The sequence below is a fragment of the Hirsutella rhossiliensis genome (genome assembly GCF_020360975.1).
Source record: "Hirsutella rhossiliensis strain HR02 chromosome Unknown scaffold00001, whole genome shotgun sequence".
Classification (NCBI taxonomy): Eukaryota; Fungi; Ascomycota; class Sordariomycetes; order Hypocreales; family Ophiocordycipitaceae; genus Hirsutella; species Hirsutella rhossiliensis.
In genome coordinates this window covers 850118-870022 of record NW_025408667.1, presented here as the reverse complement: position 1 = coordinate 870022, position 19905 = coordinate 850118, and the positions used below count along the sequence as shown (strand labels likewise).

The following is a 19905-nucleotide window of genomic DNA, read 5'->3' as shown; positions in this document are numbered from 1 at the left end:
AGCTTTGCTTCTCAGCCCGCAGCGTAAACCAGGCAAGGCAAGCATGCTCTCCGCACGTATGCCCGATCATGGCACAGACTATGGATAAACAAGTCTGTCCATATGCGTTTGAAAAAAGAGAGCTAGAGCTGACAAACTCGTCCGTTCCCATGACGCGGCCCGAATCTGTGATGGGAGGCCAATGCCTTGCCCGTTGGTTTCATTCCACGGTACGCCGTGATTGAGTGAAGACAATGGATGGGGGCAGCGTTCGTTGAGCGTAGACATAATCGTCTATGCGCTGCGCCGTTATTGTGCCCCTATAACGGCGCTGTCCGTTGTGGAGACTCTCTCTCTCCACTTACAAGTTACCGCTAGTCTGGGCAGAGTGGACGCACGGCAGATGGCACTGATGGGCGCATTGATTCAATAGGTGCAGAAAATGATGGGATGGGCGAGTCAGCGACAGGGGAGGCGTGGTCTTGTTTGCTGTGTGTCGAGTCAAGGAGCCGAGACCGGACGACTCTTGGACATGAGAGCTTTGCATTCCCCCGTCTTGCAGGATGCATTAGGGCCTATGCTAGCCTACCGCAACAAGTCTGTGGTCCAGCTGCAGTGTCTGCAGTGTCACAGCCGTGAAGCAACTGAATACCAGCAACGTCTGCATACAGTTAGCACCGCCGAGTAGATGCAAAGCAGCGGCAAGATCGATGTCTCGCAAATCGCTTCGACTCTCCGTTCATGTGCCTGCATATCTATCGATATTGGTAGGCAGTCGCAGTCGCTATCCCACCCCATCGGCTTACCCAAGTCCTCTGATCAAGATTGCTGCCCGGCCGAGATGAGGTAGGTACATACAATAGGTAGTTGGTCTGCCCCGCCAAATGCCCTCTTCGATCGATATAAACGTGCGTCCATCTTTACAGTAGGGGCCCCCTCCTCGGCGGTGCGGGATGCCGGGCGGGGCCGCAACCAATGCTGAGTCTCGTGGCGGATAGGGGGCGAGAATTTCAACCATGGGTACCAGCATGGCTCTACAAAGTTATCTGATGTCGGTTTGCAAGGTGGTGACGACGTTTAAGCGACGCGTACTAGAGATTCGCGGCCTTCTCGTGTGTTTTCCTTGCGCCGCGCCCGACTTTAGACGCGGCCGTGGCTCTCTCGAGATCGACTTCCCCAGCATTCCACTTGGCTACCACGAAATTGACTCTTTCCCCTCCCCGCGTCACTGTGGGTTCTTCGGCCCAACTGCAAGTGGTCCCTTCCAGCGATCATCATGGTGGGGATCCAGCTCACCATGCCTCGCGAGGGTCGTGAAATCACCCCATCAGGCACGGCACGCGAAGAAAGCGAGAGGCATATCCATGCATTGACAGGCGTGAGGGATAATAAAGTCACCACAGACAAGAAAAGTACTAGTCCCCATCTGTTATATCCCTCATGCACACTGGAGTCTTGCCACTACACCCTGGACACCTGGATTCATGCGCGCAGGCATCAGGGTAGATTTGTCATGCCCTCTAGAGGACTATCGCCATCCTCACGCTCTAATTCGTCAACGGCTCTTGGCGGCGCCGGCCATGCGTGCCCAGGCAAATGCCTTGCTTCTACTGCCGAGCGGCAATTAGTTTTCGAATACGTGCTGGCCTGCTCCGCATCTCCGCCGAGGCTGACGGGTAACGACTCGCGGACGTGAGGCCGCCAGGTCCAGCCGTTTCTTCAATGGATATAGTCGCAAGCCATAGACTAGGTATGCTTGGTCTTGTTTGCCTAGCCTGAATTGTTGTCTGCAATTTCCACTGGTTTTGCCTGGTATCCTCACTCTTCCTCGTCTTAGTCGCCCTCCCTCTTTGCCATCACTTATGCTTGCAAGCAACGCGTGATCTACCACCCACTAACTTGGTCTTTGACTTGTAATTCCCCAGAGAGTTTGACGTCATCTTGATTTTCTCTCACTTGACTTTTACATCGATTGACGATGTCGGCTTCGCTTATTTCAAACGTAGACACTGGCATCGGTACCGCAAAGGGCAGATTAGCTGTTGCCTTCAGCGCGTTGTCAAGTGCTCCCAGGTCGCCAAAGAACACACGTAGCGTTCCCAGAGTTATCATCAGAATCGACTTGTAGCCCTTGATTAGTGGTACATGGCAACATTCGCTTTCGTGTTGAGACCCTGTTATTTGTCATTTGTCGTAGCTGGATGTCAACTTTGTACATGAAGCTGCGATAACTCACAAGCCATCGCACAACTCTGCTAAACTCTACCTAGAGGACTTCTTCCGGTAAAAAAAGGTCACGGATTTTGATGTATATAATTTCAATTTCGTGATATGGTTTTTTAACTGATGTATGGTTTGTACGTGATTTGGGGCAGCCTCACAATGACAACAACATGAGTATAGGGTAGCCCCAAAGGTCGATACTTGTCGATACTCATCCCCAGAGTCATTGTCCAGTTCGCTGCCTTGAAATGGCAGACGTAACATAAGCTCACTCTACCCGCTGTCTCGAGACGCCGTATGTTTCACGAGCCACACGTCGTTTATGCAAACGTCTGGCTTGATGCCTGTCCCACAAGCCTCAAGGCTTCATACCCAGACTATCCACGGCCGGTCCCTGCCCTCGAGATATAATCCCCGAGAACAAGGCTGAACGGGAAGATTTGTGCGGGCGGCTTAAAGCTGTTTGTGTGGGAAAATTTCCCCATGCGCCGTGGATTTGGTCGGCGGCGTGCGTGGAGCCGTTTCACGTCAACGCAGTCGCCCGACTGCCCGCCACATGCAGGATCGGACATTTTGTCGGGCGGCCGGCATCAATCCTCCATTGGCGAGCACACGACGTCGTTGTCTGGCACGTTGTCGCTCGTCAGCGGATCCCCCAGTCTGGTCCCCAGCTGGACGATGGTGTTTTCGTAGATCCGGGCCGCGTCCATGTGGAGCCTCTCCTCATCAATGTCCCAGGACGGTATGGGCGTTTGATCGCCGTCAACTTTGGTCGTCATCGTGGCTGCGCCCAGGCCGCCCTCGCCATCGTCCATGTCGTCGTCATCGTCATCCTCGTCGTCTTCGTCGTCTTCGTCGTCCTCGTCCACCTCGCCGCTCAAGACCTCGACCATGAGGACCCGTGTCTGCTCCACCAGGCTGCGACAGCGGACCATATCAGTCACTGTCATGCCGGCGCGCAGGCCATTCTCGAATCCTGGCAGAGGCTCCTGGGAGTCGGCATCCTGGCCGGAGAGGAGGCTGGCGAAGCAGTGGTCAAGCTTGCCCAGCAGCGCAAACGTCGTCCTCGGAGCCGGCGGGAATGAGCGGACGTATTGCGTAAAGTCGCTGGCCAGCTTCAGAAGGAAGGGAATCTGCAGGCTAGCTGGGTCCCGACGTCAGTATACTCTGCAATTTTTTTTCATGGTCCAAGAGAGACGTACGCGTGCCCGAAAGCCAAAGGACGTTGACGATGCCGTCGAGCTCACGGCATACTTCGCCAAAGTTGGTAAAGCCAATCACGTCGTCCGCCGGGTCTGGGGTTCCGAATTTCTTGACGTAGCGGCGCGACGTGTTTAGCAGCCGCTCCTCGACGTAGCGCCTCACCAGCGCCTCCTTGTTGGATCCCGGCCGCAGGGCGTTGTGTCTCGGATGAGGTAGGCCCGCGGTCGAGCGGGTCGAGGATGCAGACGGCGCGGGCGACGGCAGTCCTGCCGATGGGAAGAAGCCACCTGATTGCTGATACGCGGATGGATTGGCCATGGCCTTCTCTTTGCGCGGGGAGAGGAAAGGGTCGCAAGAGAGGCTGGGGAGTCCGATGGGGTCAAGTTGGATGTCGCTGGAGTTGAAAGCAAGCGCTGCAATCAATATTCAAGGTTGGGGGAATGAACAAGGTAGATCGCGCTCCTCTTCAGGAGAGTGCATGCCATCTCAGGCGATGACGGTGCTCTTCCACGAGGCTGCTCATCTCCTTGAAGCGGGCCTTGGGGAGGCATGGAGAGTGACGTCGTGGGCGACAGCGGGTGAGCTCAGCGCCGCTAGCAGAGCTAAACAGCCGCTAACTCCCGCGCGCAGTGACATGTATGCAGGTCTGGTAGTGCATCCGTCCTCCAGCGATAGCTCTCGAAATTTTCTGAACCCGAGCGTTTGATCCGCCGCGCTTCATCCACCAACCTCATCCCCCCGATCCGCTTGCCACGACCACTGCCACCCACTCCAAAATGCCCCCCAACTCCAAGCGCATGTACATCAACGGCCCGGGCTCGCGCCGCGCCCCCAAGGGCTTCCTCGGCTCCACCTACGAGACCCTAACCTCGTCCGAGAACGCCGCCGCCGTCCGGAGCATCGCCATCTTTGGGGTGAGGAGCAGTGTTGCTGCTGTGGCATCCTGTGACTGCGAGTCTGATGCTGACGCTCGAATGCAGGCTGCCGTTGCCTTTCTCGCAAGCCCTTGGGGCGAGATGCTGCTGCCTCCGTACGTTGAGCCGAAGCGCAACCCGTGGAGCATTTATGCTGACCTTGACTTGCTCAACAGGCAGTAGCCCATCTTCCCGAGTCCCGAAACGAACAAACAACACAAAATAGAGTCTCTTCTGGGCGGATGGGGTCTTGTCGACCGCGCGAGTCTGTATACTAGCTGCAGCGATTGTATCTTTACGCAAGGGGGAAGCAAGTCGGCCCACGAAAAGTCGATGACATCCACGGAATGACGGGAAGTGGACAATGGCTGGCAGCACGGATGGCCTGGCATGGGCAAGGGCCTCGAATCTAGACGAAATACCTACAAACTCGCTGCTCCGGCACTACGTCTCCCGTCCGCTGCGCAACATGGTCGACGAGTCTACGGCGTCTACTAATGCTTATGACAGGAGGCGACAGTTGGGAAATGAAGGCGCCTCGAGAGTGTCGTTTAGGTCGCCGGAGGAGGCAGCCCGGATTCGGCAAGCTGTTCCTGACTTGGCGTTGGTGGAAGGCGCACCTTTGCGACGGGGCAACATATGTCCTCTAGCAGCGCGCCATCCTCTTGACTCCCCTTTCTCTCACGCGGATCTTTTCATCGCGAACCTCGTTCCCCTCGGCCGAAGCCAAGCGCGACGGCGTCACACCGTCAGCTATAATATTAGCCAAGGCGTATCGAACCAACGTGCATCTTGCGTTTATATCGTTCGTGCCCAAGGCCTGCCTTCGCCGCATGATGCCTGCCATCCTGCCGCCCCAGAGGGCGAGCGAGAAAAGCGCGTCCACTTCATGTCGCCTTCTCAGCCCTCGCCCCGCCGGCTCTGCTGCCAAAGCAGGACGACTGGCCCATCTAGTGACCAAGTTCGAGACCCTCGGCGCCGTGTCAAGCTTTGATAGAAGCTCAGCTCTTGAGACCCAGCCGCCAGTCCCACGAACGCGTAGCAACGTGGTCGCGAGCAATGGCACTGTTCGACCAGAGTCGTCGCCGTCTGGTCCGCTGTCGCAATCGACGGCCTCCTTGTCTTCAGTAATCACCGACATGCGAGCTGCATCGATCGACACGTCACCTAAACACGTTCCGCCTCCATTATCCTTGAGCAGCAGCCCACCCGTCAGGAGCTCTACTTCTGCCACGAGATCCAACTCGATAGTTGCGGAGAGAAGGAGGTTTTTCGAGAGCAATTCGTCCCACGGCAACTCAGGTGCGCTTCAAACAATGTGTTAGCTGCCGTGGCGTCGAGATGGCTGATCTGACCTCTCCAGACTTGCCGAGGTCTGCTTCTCAGCGCAAATTGGACAGCAGCAGCAGCAGTGATTCCCGGCTGGCCTCTAGCTGGCAAGCTCCCTTCGGCAAATCGCCATCGGTGAGCTCCATGGCATCCCGGACCGTTCTCCGAGAGCGCCCACCGACTCTACAGGTCTCGAAACGAACAGCTAGATATCTACCTCCTTCCCAGACGTGCCCGTCACTCGTCGAAGCTCGTTGCCTCAGTTCCAATGGCCTCGTGCCTCAAGAATCGCCCGAGTGGACCATCCACGAGGACTCTGTCCTCGAGCCCACGACTACATCTCCTGAGGACCATGCGGGCAGGCCGAGGGACATGCGCGACAAATGCCTCTGGCCGCCGCCGGCTACGGCCAAGTTGACAAGAAGACCGAAAACACCCCTTCGAAAATTCATTGACGAGCCAAGTCAGATGAGAACGCCAACGAACAACCTGGCCAAGTGCCGCCTGACTGGGCAGTCGGCGTGTTCGCCCTCGACAAGCACCGATACTACCCGTACGTCCCGCTACGATCGGGAACCAGCCACCACGCTGGACAACGTTGTCACTTCATCTTCCAGTGTCTCGAGAACACGAAAGGATGGCTCCCCGCCGATCGCCGCAACGACTCCGCAATTGTCTGTCTAGAAGAAGAGACAGGGTGTCCCGACAACGCTGCCTTGTCATCCGAAACCAGAACGCAGGTCACCAGTACCAAACCCGCCTTCTGCTTTCATGACTGGCTCGCCGGAGCCGAGAGGGGGGAGCAAGGATCGCGGAAACATAAATGGGCAACATTCTTTCCCAGAGCCCACAACTTCGCATCTCCCTCCTCCATTGCCCCGGGCGCCACGGCTACAACACACGATTGGGCTCTACGAGTCATTAAGCTGTCACCAAGAAAACCCCAAGGGCCTGTCGTACATGTCTCCTCCTTCGCCATGTCAGAGGCGCACCAAGGCAGGCACGAGTAAAGCGGGCGCTTCTGTCACGAAAATGAGCAGCTTCGGGTCGACCTTGCGAAAGCTATCTGGCTCCTGGAGCAAGACTCGGCTAGCAAAGACCATGAGCAAGCGGCGTTCTATCGAGCACAAAGACACTCTCGCTCGCAAAGGAGCGAGCAACGAGATGCCGTCCACGTTGACCAACAGACAGGAAACGTGCGGGCCACTAGGCGAGCACAACCTGGGCGCAGACCCGCAAGTCCCTGTGCCCGTCACTTTGATCGAAGCCGAGTCTGCTTTCTTTGGCTCCACGTTATCTCCCTTTAGCGAGTCGCTCCCGTGTCCGCTCTCCAAACCGTGGGACGACCGAGGCGGCAGAAACACAACCGTTCCTGTGTCACCCGACGAGAATACGGCCGGCGTCAGCCGAGACCCCCTCGAGCGAGATGATCTTCAGCATCAGCAAACATGCCACGGCGGCACAGAGGGGGAGGAGGGGGAGGTGGAGCGTGCGACTCGCCTACGTGTCTTGCCCTCCGGAGCACACAACGAAGCGCGTTGCAGCCCCAGACGGCCGAGTCGGCGGCGCGTCTCCCGCAGCAGCGGCACGCTGGTTACGCGCGCGCATTGTGTGCTGGAGCATCCGAGGCCGGTGAGGGTGCGGGCCGACGAGGTGAAGCGGCTGGTGAGCCTGTGCCGAGACAAGGTGGCGACGGGATGGAAGGGCCGTGTTCAGTCAGAGTGAGGATGCCGGGGCCTGTTGCTCTCTTCTTCCATTTTTCTTCTCCTTGTCTTTCTCTTGCAGACTTGGGTTCGGGCAGCATGTATAGCATTGACATATCGCAGTGGACCGCAAGGCATATAATTTGAGCGTATAGTTGTCTGGTGTCTTGGGGACTCATCGACAGCAAAAGATGATTGCCAAGGGAAACCTTGACACAAATCCACTCCAAGGTATCACCGGAGGAGAAAAAACACTTTTAAGTGGTAACTAGGTAGGTTTCGGCACGCAATGACGGAACGTGGGCGTGGCAGATTACTGTCGCTTGTCGAGAAGGAGTGCGATGTGGCAAGGCAGGCTACACGGCGGCCAGGTTCCAAGGTAGACTGTGAGTATTTGATTGGTGCAAAGGCTTCAGTTTGAGAAGAATGGCTCTCTGAAACCGTGCTCAACGTATGACTGCACTAACTATGAGCTTGAGTGAGCACAGTCGACCCGCAGACGCTCATGCCGTGCCTCTTCACCACCGCGTACAAACCATTGATCCGCCTGATGAACGATTTTAATGCGCAGCTCCCCGGCTGGAGCGGAGGAAAGAAGAAGAAAATCAAAACAGAGAAGAGAAGAACGAGAAAGAGATGGATATGATGGCCTGCTTTATGCGAGTCCTTTTGCGAGCCAACCAGGCGGAATCAGATGAACACCTAGATCCTCTTGTCATGCTGCACCAGACAATGCTCGGTCATGTCGCCGGCCAGGGCGCTCGTCGAGTCAATCTGGCGCAGCTCAAGATCAAAGTGATCCACGACGGTTCCTCCGCGACGCGCCGATGCGGATGTGGCCTGGCCTGGCGCCGGCCCGCGCTCGCACAAGCACTTGGAGGGGACCGAGGACGAGTGGTTGCCGGATCCCTCCGAGTTCCAGCTGGTGGAGAGGCTCGAGTCCTTGGGCGTGGCCGAGCAGTGGTTGCCGCTGCTGGGGTGGGCCGCGGCGCCCGAGGAGCCGCTCGGGGGGAGACGGGCGAGGTTGTTGGCGCCGTTGCCGGCGGTGTTGGGGCGGGTGGTCATGCGCTGGGCGGCGAGGGTGCCCAGGGGCAGGATGATGGCGACGGAGGTGGGCGTGAGGGAGGCGGCTTCGAAGTTTTGGAAGTGGCCCCATTCGAGGCCGGCGAAGATGACTGGAGAGGCGCGAGTTAGCTGGTTGGCCAAGACGATGGAGGCAGCATGAGCATCAGGGGGGGTGAAGTGGTGGTAGGGGGACGTAGGACGTCGAGGAAGAAAAGGGGCAAAGGTGAAGGGGGCGAACCTGGAACAATCATGAGAACGCCATTGGTCATGACGAGAACCTCCATGGAGCTCAGGGTCCCGGCCGAAGGGAGCATGCCGCGGTTGGAGACGAGGTGCAGCAGCAGCTTGGAGTTGAACAGGGCACAGAACCAGAAGATGGAGGCAGCGTTCGTCACGAGGGACGCCTGCATGAGCCAGAAAAAGGCCATGGGAAAGGACAAGCCGACGGCCGCCTTGCAGCTCATGACGGTCAAGGCGAAGCGGAACCCGATGGTGGTGAGGGTCACGACGGCCGAGGCAGCAGCCAGGCTATACCGCGCAGCATCCGGCCACAGCGACACCATGGTCCAGGCCTGGTTCATGAGGGCGAGCTCGACGACGACGACGAACAGAAACGAAACCACGTTGCCGGCGACGAGGGCGTACAGGTACGTCTGCGGCACGGTCGAGAAGTCGCCGGCCCAGAAGACGTAAAAGTAGCCGACGGGCGACAGCGGCGGCGCGACCAGGAAGCCCGTGCGCACCAGGCAGACGACCAGGCCCGTCAGGTGCAGCAGGGCCGACGGGCGGCGCAGCTTGGCCGCGGGCGTGAGGGCCAGCACGGCGAGCAGCATGACGAGGGCGGCGCCGAGCTGCGCGCCGTAGTTGACGCTCATGCTGACGCTCTCCTGGTTGACGGCGTCGACGGCGGCCATGGGCACGCCGAGCACGCTGCGGCCGTCTGGGCCGTAGAAGGTGACGAGCTGGTCCAAGGGGTTGAAGGGCGCGCCGGCCGGGACGGGGGGTGGGTGCGAGTCCAGCACCGAGGAGGGTGGTTGTGGCGATATCGAGTCCATCTTGTGCTCGCTCCCCTTTTCTTGTTGTCTCGTGTATACGCTGTGCTTCCGTCTTGTCGTGGTCCGGTCTGGTGTTGATTCGATCGTGGTGACTTGCCACTCTCTTCCCCAAGTCGTGAGCCGAGAGAGAAATACCCGTGGTCAGGGTCGGCTGTCCAAGGCAAAGCCGCTCGAGCAGAGAAGGGCGTGTTGACACGAAAGCGTCTTGTATGTCGAGGAACGGGGAGCGGTTGAAAACCAAACCAACTAAGCAGCCGCAGCTCGAGAGAAAGATCAAGTCGGTGACGAGGGCGAAGGCAAAGTTTCCATCCAAACCTGCGTCACGATGAAGATGGCGGTGCTGATCAAGGGGCAGGAAACAAGGAAGATAGTAAAGAAGGCAGGGATCGAGCAAGCCCGAGGAGCAGCAGAGCAAGCCGCAACAGGGCCACAGTCCGGGGCCCGCTTACACGGGGCGAGGCGTCTGTGGACAAGACAATGCCTACGGGGTCCGATTGTCGCACCCAGCAAGCTCCTCGACGGGAAAGGGGGGGGGGGGGAGATGCCATCTAGTCCTGCAGGCCGGGTCATCATTCAAAGCAGAGAACAAAGGGGAGGCCAAACTCTTGAAACGATGCCCCTGGAAAACGAGAAGTCGACGGGGAAGCAAGAGACCAGACAGGCGAGGAAGAATAGCAACGTCTAGCACATACACATACCCATACCCATATCACACACGCACGCACGCACACACACCGTGGCAACAGTCCGCAGACCCGTGCTGGAAGAGCCCACACCCAAAAGAAAAGACCAGGCAACCAAGAAAAGAAAGCGGGAACGCGGCATCTCGCCCCATCGCTGAAGAATGCTGAAGAAGCAGGGGAGACAATGTTGGCCGAGGCCTTTTCCCTCGAGCAAGAGTCTGACGAGGGTAAAACAAGAGAAGGCAAGGCAAGGAGAAAGGGGGGGGGGGGTGGCACGCACACTCTCGCCGGGGCGGGCATGGCGGCTAGTCGCCGGACGGGACGGAGCGCCCCCACTCGGCGGCCGGCCTTGATATTGTTCGTGTGGGCCCGTGGCGCCGGGCCTTGGTATTGTTCTTGAGACACTGCGGGGCGCGGCGGGCCTATCGGAGGGCGGGCGCAGAGTTGGAGACGCAGCCAACCTGGAATCCCCAATGTGTTGTTGGTTGCGTCGACTGTCTGTGGACGCAAAAGCCATGCAAGCACGCGTCGGCATAGCGAAAGTTGAAATGAGAGAGCCATCCCCCAGTTGCTTCGACGGCGCCTGTGAGAATGCGACCGTTATAACGCTCGCTATACTACGACAAGCCTCTCTGACTTGCCCTCCAGCGTCCGACTAGACTCTCGGCTAATCCAACCAGCCAAGCTACGCCTACTCGATTTGTGTTTGGAAAACAGCTTCATGCCTCATCCTGCCAGGCCTCGTGTCACTTGCATCTTCTTGTCCACATGGGCGAATGCCGCTCATCGGCGACTTGATTTGATTCCTTCCACCTAAACACCCATCGCTGTTTGCTCGTAATGTGCCGACAGACATGCCCATGGATCCGTCCCAGCTGGCCACGCCGACCCTCACGCCACGCTGATGCCCATGCCCACGCCAATCTTCCTCACCAGCGCCTTCTTCAGGTACCACTCACGCGCCAGCGAGCGTGTCATCTTGGCAAACACGGCTGGCGAGATCCGCCCTCGCTCAACGGCCCTGCCCAGCATGAAGATGGCGTCTCCCAGCGCCCGCTCCTCTGCCACCAGTGTGTACAGCTGGTTCGACACCACCGTCGGGGCCACCAGTAGCTCGTCAACGTCGGGCGCCGGATGGTCCTTGGAGCCCTCAATGACCCCGTCCGCCTTGTGCAGCGCCTCGTGGAGAATGTGCGTGTTGGACGCGAGCAGGTTGGACAGCTGTGTCAGCTGGCTCATCTCCGACTGCAGAGCCGGCACCGCCGCCTGCATCGCCATCCTTTGCGCCTTGAGGCCCGCCATGCTCGACTCGTTTTGCTGCCGGCTACGCTGCCGCATCAACGCCAGCGTCTGGGCCAGCTGCCTCAACAACGCGTCCTTTTCGGGGTTCGGGGGGATCGGGGGCGCCGTCACAGTCGACTGCGCCGGCACTTGTAGGGTGAGCGGTTCGTCGAGAATGTTGGGCGGGGCGGGTGTCGCCTGAGGAGGCCGCGGCGGCTGCTGCTGCTGCTGCTGCTCCAGAGCTGCCGCCCCGTTCCATGCATGGGGCGGCCCCTGGAGGTGCCATCGTCCAGGTGGAGGATGCGCTGTAGGATCGTGGGGCCACTGGGCCGGGTGTTGTGGCTGATGAGCCATGCGAGGGTCAATTTGAGAAGGTGTCGGATCGTGGTTCATGTGCTGCTGAGGGGGTAGATGCGATTCAGGATGAGCTTGAGGGTGAGTATGAGGATGGTGTTGACGCGAGGGTCCGAGGGCTTGAGCCTCTGGTGGTAAGGGCGGTGCGGAATCATATCGCGACGGTATCGGGGGTTGCGCAGGTGCAGGTCCAGAGGCTGCCAGGCGAGGCGGAAGCCCAGAGCCTGCTGTACGGCCATCTTCGGAGGGTCTCGCGGGCGTTGGAGGCGCCCGAGGCTCGCTCGAGGTGCGCTGTGGGAGGATGGGCGATCCCGAGGCCATCTCGGGAGGCAGAGGCGGCACGGGAGGTGGCGTCGGAGCAGGCTGGGTGTTTTGTATCGGCCTTGGGGCCTGCCTGGAGATGACGGGGGGTTCTTTGGCGAAGACATCGGTGAGGACGGCGAGAAAGTCTTCGAGCGTTGACTTCTGCGAGGGGGTCTAGAGTCAGCTTTTCACCTTTTGTAAACGCACCGCAGTCTATAGCTGCGTAGACGTGGACATGATGGACATCCGGGGCTTGGCGCAACTCACGTCCCAGAATTCGGACCACCTTACGAGGTAGGGGTGGTAGACCTGGCCCTGAGGGTCGACGTGCTGGCCCGGACGCACCACCATGGTCTGAGTCGGCGTCACGTAGACGAGCGGAGGCTCTCGCGGGTACGTGTGTGGCACCCATATCGACAAGGGGAATCTATAGGTGCTGCCGCGGAAGACAACGGGGATCGTGCCCGAGACGTGCAGCAGGAGCGCGTTGGTGCCATTGGAGAAGGCTGCGAAAGAAGGAGTAGGTGTTAGCCGGTTCATCTCGACAGCTGCGGTTCCGAGATGGAAAGGGGGGAGAAGTGATGTGCGAGGGCAGGGAGAGATTGGGGGCCTGTACTGTGCACGTCGGTGCGGGGCGTGAGGGTTGGAAAGCCGTTTAGGACGCGGGCGACGTCGTTGTAGGTGCGGTTGACATCGTGGTATTCCTGCCAGAAGCCCATGTCCGGTGTTAGCAAGAGAGCGGCTGGCCACGGGAGCGGCGGAGGGACGTACGCTCGTCAGGACGCTGTAGAGCCAGTTCAGGACATGCTGCTGAACGGGCATGGCGCTAGAGAGGCAGCGGCGGAGCTCTACGTGGCGCGCGCGCGCACGCGCTCAGCGTCGACGTGGCGGGAGGCGGAGGAGCAGCGATGAGGCGAGATGGGTTGGAGGAGGGAGGAACAAGAAGAAGTTGGAGGTGAAGCTTGTTGAAGTTCCAAGCTCGCCGTTGGAGTGCGTTGAGGGCGGGGGGAGGTACGTATCTTTGATATGAAAGCACATCTGAAATGTGTCCCAGACACATGCTGATAGGCAGAAAATAAGCGGTGCCTCGGGTAGTCAGTACAGTACGCAGAATATGGATTAGTTAACTACCCATCCTTTGACCGTGTACGGATACATGGTTTAGATACCCAAGCGCTCAAGCTCTGCGGATGGATCAAGGAGCTCTGCTCTTCATCGTATTGTCGATATTGGTGACGAAGGCTTGTAACTGTGGTCTGCGTTTAAGGAAATAGCATGGGAAAGCCTCTGGAAGCAAAGGGGGTCTTGGTGAGTTTACCCATGGTGCCCCGTACTGTGAACATGGCGTTTCTTTCTGCGTCTATTTGCTTTGGTAGATTCATGTTTACACACGCATCTGCTTCCTTATTCTTGCCATAGCTGCAAGCTCTCCTCTGATGCGTGTGTAGCCGCAGGTGTGTCGAGGAAAGGTGAGTCTCTCCTGTTGTCCCAGTGTCAAAGCACCAAAATGACGGTTTCGCGGGCGCGGGTATGCAAACATGGGTACGTCAGCTTACTCTGGCTACCCTACACAGTCTTGGCCGTCGCGATGGAAGCACATGACGATGGCATGCATGCACGAGGAATCCTTGATCGCCGAACTCGTCGCACGCACGCACCAGAGAGGCACAGCCTATTATACGTGCAGGGTTCCCCTTTGAGTACTGTGGATTATTTGCCAGATGCTGAACGAGCAGAGTTACAAATGCCACTCTCGTCTACCATGGCTTCCACTTTGTGTATAGCAGTTCAGTAACCAACCCCAGACGGACGTACTCCGTCTAAGTTACATGGCTCCCTCTACATTGATGAAACTCGGCCTCGGCTCCTCCCACCCGCGCTTGGATTCGCTCCGACAACGGCCAAACCGCCCTACAATAGTGGCCTCCCCCACGCAGGTACGGCATCCAGTGTCTCTGCAAGCCTGCAAGTAGTCGCTGTTTGGAAGGCCCTGAATCATGCGACCCATTCCATCGGCACCCCGTTCTGGCCTCAAGTCTCTCCCGCTCCATGGTTCAAACCGCCCTAGGCAGCCTACGGTAGAGGGCCGGACGTTCGCATTGGTAATGGATGGCCTTTTCTTTAGTGCATGACCAATTGCGTGCGCGACCTTTCATTCGATGACTATTCCCGGAACCTCCGCCGGCATGTTGAGTTTCTCCTGTTTTCGCTCATACTGAATGCCCGTTTATATAGACAAGTCGGCTTCTTGTCTGATCATTTGTACGATAGAGCGCACATCGCAGGAGGGTATCACGTGCGTCAGCAGGGAACAACGTTTACCCGACACGCGCACAACCTATCAAACCTCACAGCATGGTCTAGATAGCGAAGAATAACAAGAACAACACGATCATCGATCAAAGACCCAACTGAGCCTCAGTTAACCTATCCACACTGATCAGTTGTTACCTGGCTGGTAACCTCAGAGCAGCAAGATAGAAGAGAGTCTTTCTAAGCATCATCTGCATCAGATTGCCCTGCGAAGTTAAGATTGCTAGAACGCGAGACTGACTACGAAGACCCGACCGGCGCCCACTCTATTCAGTCAACCGTGCCTAGTTGTTTGCCTCAGCCGCTGACCTCTTAGGCGTGCCCTATCGCACATACAAATCTCTGGTATCCCGCTTGATTATCAGCTTCATTGATCACTCGATCAATTTGACCTCTCTTGACACCTTCTTGCCCTATTCCCTCGCAGATTTTCCTGTCAAGCCCCATCCGACATCATGAGCAGCAGCGCAAGCGGCACCAGCGCGAACGCGAACGCACCGACGCTCGACATCAACGAATTCCTCGATATTGCTGAATTCAACCGTGGCCTCGCCACAATCTTCAACATGGACCTCTTCAACACCCCAGTCAACGAGACTTCCGATGAGATCCACTATAATACCTTCGTTCTCGCCCGCATCGTTGATTATAAAGTCTCTCAACATGTCAAGGTCTCGAGCTGCTTGGATCATTCCAAGAAGACTTTGAGGATTGGGAGGAAGACGACTTCAAGAAGGTCGATCCAAGGGTCCGTAAGGTCCTACGGAATACCCTAAGGTTCAGAGGAATCTATACAGGAAAGCTGAACGCAAAGATCACGGCATTCCTAGTAAATCTGAAGAACCGTGACCGACTTCCTGAGTGGGATGAAGACGATCTTCGTGATGCCATCTTATACGAGAAAACGGCCGCCTACCGACGCCAACAAGAACTCCTCAGACGATCGCCATCGCTAGCAACAACCCCAGCACCAACCCCAGCACCAACCCCAGCACCAGTCACTCCCGATCTAAACCTCCCGCAAGACCCCAATGACCAATCCCTACCCCTGTCACGATCGAATCAACAGCAGCAGGAACTTATGATCAGACCAGCTATCGACCGCGAAGCTTACCGGACCGTGCCCCCAGTCCAGGTCCCCAATGAAGACCTCGATCCTGCCATCGCCAACCAGTTTTCTAAGCTATGGGATCGAAAGCTCAACTATTCAGGTGACGCCTACGATATCCTAGATGATAAGATCCGTTACTTTCTCGATGCCTGCCTCACAGCTAGCATCAAACCGTCACAATTCCACGCTTTGTTCTCAAATATCCTCACGAAGAGAGCAAAGAACTTCTTCGTGCATCAAGTCAGCCGCGATTCAACGTTCGCGGAGATGTATCAGAAGATGAAGCAGCACTTTGATACGGAAGTCAATAGGCAACAGTATCACACTGACTGGACCTCGATCAATTTCACACAGCTTCGGAAGGAATCTCCGAGAAGCCTCTCTGTGAAATCCTCCAGGCTCTTCTTGACAAATTGCAGCTATGCCAGAGAGCTCTTGGGAATAGCTATGGCGGCGAAGACCAGCTAATTTCAACGACAATTCGAGCATGCCGTGGCGTGCCTGAATTAGAATTCGCCCTCTTCGTGCCGGCTAAGACCTTCGAGGACTATCTTCACAGCTAAGATCGTCACCACAACCGTCAGCCAAAGACAGCCCGGACAGCCCAGTCAATATCTTCAAGATCAAGACCATTCTTTACTGACCGCCGCTATCAGCACCCCGCTGACAAAAGGAAGAAGTGGACGAAGCGCTGCTACGTCTGCGGCAAAGAAGGCTGTTTTTCAACGAAGCATCCGGATGACGAGAGAAAGAGGGCCAAGGAAAGATATCTTCGAGAACGAGGATTTCACGGCCAGAAGTCATCTTCCCGTCCATTTACTACGTTCCTTGCCGATTACGAAGGGGACCCAGATGAAGATCAGACCTCTGATTCTGCTGACGATGACTCTGACGATCAAAGCGATAGCTTTGCAGCCGCCTTCCTATCTAATAGAGCTTTTCGCCACCGCATTCACACCGTCGAGGAGAATCGATATGCGAGGAATCACAGCATTTCTTGCTCGATCGCTACAACCGGACCTCTTTCCAAGGGATCCTGCCTGACACGGGTGCAGCGAAGATATCTACAGCTGGGATCGACCAATTCCGCGCGCTCCAACGAGAGATGCCGACGGTCCAGCTACGGAAGAATGCGACGATCGCAACGGTCAGATTCGGTGGAAACGAGCCGACGAACACGATCGGGATCACAACAGTCATTACCCCGATTGGAGAAGTCGTTTTCCACGTTATCAATATGTCAACGCCCTTCTTGCTATGCCTCAAGGATATGGACCGTCTCGGTGCCTATCTCAACAACGTCACGAACGAATTGATCTGCGGCGATAAGAGGATTCCGATCGTACGCAAATGGGGTCATCCGTGGTTCTTCCTACGGAAGGATGAAGCCGCTATTGCCTTCCTATCCGAAGCCGAGCTTCGGCGCCTACACACTCGCTTTGGCCACCCGTCAGTACACAAGCTACATAAGCTACTGACAAGCGCTGGGCATGATGTTGAATTCGAAGCAATCGCGATGATCCGAAAATTCTGTCATTTTTGCCAGATCAAGGCAGACGCACCGCGCAGGTTCAAATTCACGTTAAAGGATAACTGCGATTTCAACTACGAATTGATCGTCGATGTAATGCATCTTGACAGCCGGCCAGTCCTTCATGCCGTTGACCTAGCAACCTCTTTCCAAGCCGGACGATTTCTTCAGAATATATCGGCTAAAGAGACGTGGAAGCACTCAAATTGTGTTGGATTGACACATACCTAGGCCCTCCAGATGTTATCACGCACGACGCTGGTACGAATTTTGCCTCCTCTGAGTTCCAAGCAGAAGCGAAGCTGCTAGGAATAACCTGTCACCGTGCCCGTCGAAGCCCACTGGTCAATTGGCAAGGTGGAGAGATATCACGCCCCGATTCGAAGGGCATACGAGATCTTGAAAGCCGAGCTAAAAACAGCATCAGCTGAGTCGTTGCTTCAAATGGCCTTCAAATCCGTCAATGATACCGCCGGACCTGACGGTCTAGTGCCCACACTACTAGTCTTTGGTGCCTACCCTCGGATAACGATGGATTCGCCGCCTTCTGCTTCCGCGATCACACGTGCGAAAGCCGTGACGAAAGCTATGGCAGAGCTACGCAAGCTTGTAGCTAAAAGGAAGGTCAATGACGCCCTCAATGCCCGTAATGGGCCCAACACGATTGAGAAGATGCCACTATCATTGCCGCTTGGTAGTGAAGTTCGAGTATTTCGTGAGAAAGGAGGATGGAAAGGCCCATACAAGGTCCTAGCTGTGACAGACACAGAGGTCACAGTTGAGCTAGACAACGGGCCAGCTAAATTTCGCAGCACGGCTGTCCAGCCCTACTTTCGCCACCCGGATTCGCAGCAGCAACGAAGTCACAATGTTCTACAGCAGCCACACGCTGACAATCAGACTGCTGACAATCAGGCTGATAGCATCAACGTTGAGACCGAAGTGCCTAAGCCATTCGAATATCCCGAGCCGGAGAGACCACGCAGACGCGGCAGACCAAGAAAAGTCCCTCGAGATCAGCAGCAATACGATACCTTCGTTCCTTCTAGTTATTTCCTTAGTCTTAGCCCTTTTTTCGTTACCTCGATCTCAATTTTCACCCGCTAATATGTTTCTATCGCATAAGGAGTGCGCCGCCCTCGACCTTGCCGTAAAGTTACGTGCAGAGAAGAAAATCACTACCGCCGGACGACCGTTTGAAGCCTCTGATGACCTCGAAATCACGAACCTGCTAGGCGCAGGCGTCATCGTGCCCGAACGATACGATATGAATAAGCATGGAAAACACAGGCTATTCAAGTCACGAATGGTCCGGGAGGTCAAAGGCAAGAACACTGCTACACCGTACGAGAAGTCTCGTCTTGTGGTACAAGGATATGGTGACGACGAGAAGCGTGAGATCCTCACGCAGGCTCCAACAATCTCCCGTCCTGCCCAGCGGGTAGTACTCGCTCTTTCCCCTTTCCTTTGCTCTTTGAAGATGTCTCTTGCTATCCGAGACATTACGATGGCCTATACGCAGGCATCGACCACTTTGAATCGCACTATCCTCATCTCTTTGCCACACGAATTAAAAGAGAGATACCCAGGGGGAACCATCCTTCGTGTGGTCAAGCCATTGTACGGAATCGCTGAAGCAGGCGCTCATTGGTTCAATACGTATCATGAGCATCACCGCATCAAGCTACAGATGGAGCCGTCAACGTTTGATCCATGTTTAATGATAACGACCGCAGAGATCAACGTCACGACCGCAGAGACCAACGCGGATACCGCACTTCAGGTTAATGCCTTCGGCGTTGCCGCGCTTCAGACTGATGATACGTTATTGGTAGGCACAACAACATTCCTGCAACGTGAAGACCGCGAGCTATGCTTCCAAGCCAAGCCAAAGAAGACCCTACGAGAAGGCGATACCTGTGATTTCAACGGCAGCCTCATTGCTCTAGAGAAGGGCTATCTTCTAGTCATGCAGAAAGGTCAGGTCAACAACCTCAAAATTATCGATCTATCCACGGAAGATCGGGCCCAACGATACGTGGAACAACGTGCCCGTGGCGCCTATATAGCCTCAATTTGTCAACCAGAGGCTAGCTTCGATTATTCAATCGCGGCACAATCACAAGATCCAACCGCGGAGGATTTTCAGGCGTTGAATAAACGGATCCAATGGCAGATCGACAATCCACAAAGAGGCCTTCGATTCGTCCCAATAGGTCTAGAAGCAGCAAAGGTCTTCGTCTTCACAGACGGATCATTCGCCAACAACAAGGACTTAAGCTCTCAGATCAGATTCGTTATAATCATTGCAACCGAGACTAAGTCAGATGAGTCATTCACGATCCACGGAAACCTGATCCATTGGAGCTCGACGAAGTGCAAGAGAGTCACCCGCAGCGTCTTGGCTTCTGAGATATATGGATTAGCTTCAGGCTTCGATTTGGCATATGTGGTTGCAGGGACGATCAACCAGATTACAAGCCGCCTTGGATTACCGCAAATCCCGCTCGTTGTGTGTACAGATTCGTACAGCCTGTACGAGTGCCTAGTGAAGCTTGGCACCACCACGGAGAAACGTCTGATGATCGATATCATGGCGTTGAGACAGGCCTACGAACAACGCGAAATCACCAACATCCGCTGGATCAACGGAGCGGATAACCCGGCCGATGCAATGACGAAGCTATCTCCAAACGGGGCCTTAACCCGATTCGTTAACGACAACGAGATCACGATCCGGCTCGAAGGCTGGGTTCAAAGGAAGGAAGATATGACCGCATGATTGACGATTTTGATTTAAGCTTGCTATCGATTGTTCCTTTGTGTTGAGATACCCGTTTTACATGTTGTTTGGGTGT

At 56.2% G+C, this 19905-nt stretch overlaps 7 protein-coding genes across 7 annotated transcripts; 3 read left to right on the top strand and 4 right to left on the bottom strand.

The window, feature by feature from the left end:
* Positions 1-2792: 2792 nt before the first annotated feature.
* HRG_00081 (subunit 11 of the general transcription factor TFIIH domain-containing protein) lies at positions 2793-3723 on the bottom strand (the record flags this gene model as incomplete). The annotated part of the gene is made up of 2 exons (XM_044858552.1): positions 2793-3346; positions 3405-3723. 2 exons carry the CDS (start codon positions 3721-3723, stop codon positions 2793-2795), a joined length of 873 nt encoding a protein of 290 aa, XP_044724952.1.
* A 458-nt stretch (positions 3724-4181) lies between these two features.
* On the top strand, positions 4182-4502 carry HRG_00080 (uncharacterized protein; the record flags this gene model as incomplete). Its single annotated transcript, XM_044858551.1, has 2 exons — positions 4182-4319; positions 4386-4502. 2 exons carry the CDS (start codon positions 4182-4184, stop codon positions 4500-4502), a joined length of 255 nt encoding a protein of 84 aa, XP_044724951.1.
* A 3551-nt stretch (positions 4503-8053) lies between these two features.
* On the bottom strand, positions 8054-9471 carry HRG_00079 (fungal pheromone mating factor STE2 GPCR domain-containing protein; the record flags this gene model as incomplete). The annotated part of the gene is made up of 2 exons (XM_044858550.1): positions 8054-8526; positions 8655-9471. The coding sequence occupies 2 exons, from the start codon at positions 9469-9471 to the stop codon at positions 8054-8056; spliced, it is 1290 nt and encodes a 429-aa protein (XP_044724950.1).
* Positions 9472-11045: 1574 nt separating this feature from the next.
* Positions 11046-11789, bottom strand: HRG_00078 (vps23 core domain-containing protein; the record flags this gene model as incomplete). The annotated part of the gene is made up of 1 exon (XM_044858549.1): positions 11046-11789. One exon carries the CDS (start codon positions 11787-11789, stop codon positions 11046-11048), a length of 744 nt encoding a protein of 247 aa, XP_044724949.1.
* Positions 11790-11824: 35 nt separating this feature from the next.
* HRG_00077 (UEV domain-containing protein) lies at positions 11825-12914 on the bottom strand (the record flags this gene model as incomplete). The annotated part of the gene is made up of 5 exons (XM_044858548.1): positions 11825-12080; positions 12180-12202; positions 12360-12598; positions 12709-12796; positions 12864-12914. The coding sequence occupies 5 exons, from the start codon at positions 12912-12914 to the stop codon at positions 11825-11827; spliced, it is 657 nt and encodes a 218-aa protein (XP_044724948.1).
* Positions 12915-14860: 1946 nt separating this feature from the next.
* HRG_00076 (uncharacterized protein) lies at positions 14861-15984 on the top strand (the record flags this gene model as incomplete). The annotated part of the gene is made up of 4 exons (XM_044858547.1): positions 14861-15157; positions 15220-15286; positions 15362-15525; positions 15580-15984. 4 exons carry the CDS (start codon positions 14861-14863, stop codon positions 15982-15984), a joined length of 933 nt encoding a protein of 310 aa, XP_044724947.1.
* A 637-nt stretch (positions 15985-16621) lies between these two features.
* HRG_00075 (uncharacterized protein) lies at positions 16622-19829 on the top strand (the record flags this gene model as incomplete). Its single annotated transcript, XM_044858546.1, has 11 exons — positions 16622-16858; positions 17063-17160; positions 17235-17308; positions 17475-17558; positions 17817-18085; positions 18174-18372; positions 18421-18441; positions 18784-19101; positions 19174-19369; positions 19415-19425; positions 19570-19829. The coding sequence occupies 11 exons, from the start codon at positions 16622-16624 to the stop codon at positions 19827-19829; spliced, it is 1767 nt and encodes a 588-aa protein (XP_044724946.1).
* Between the last annotated feature and the right edge of the window lie 76 nt (positions 19830-19905).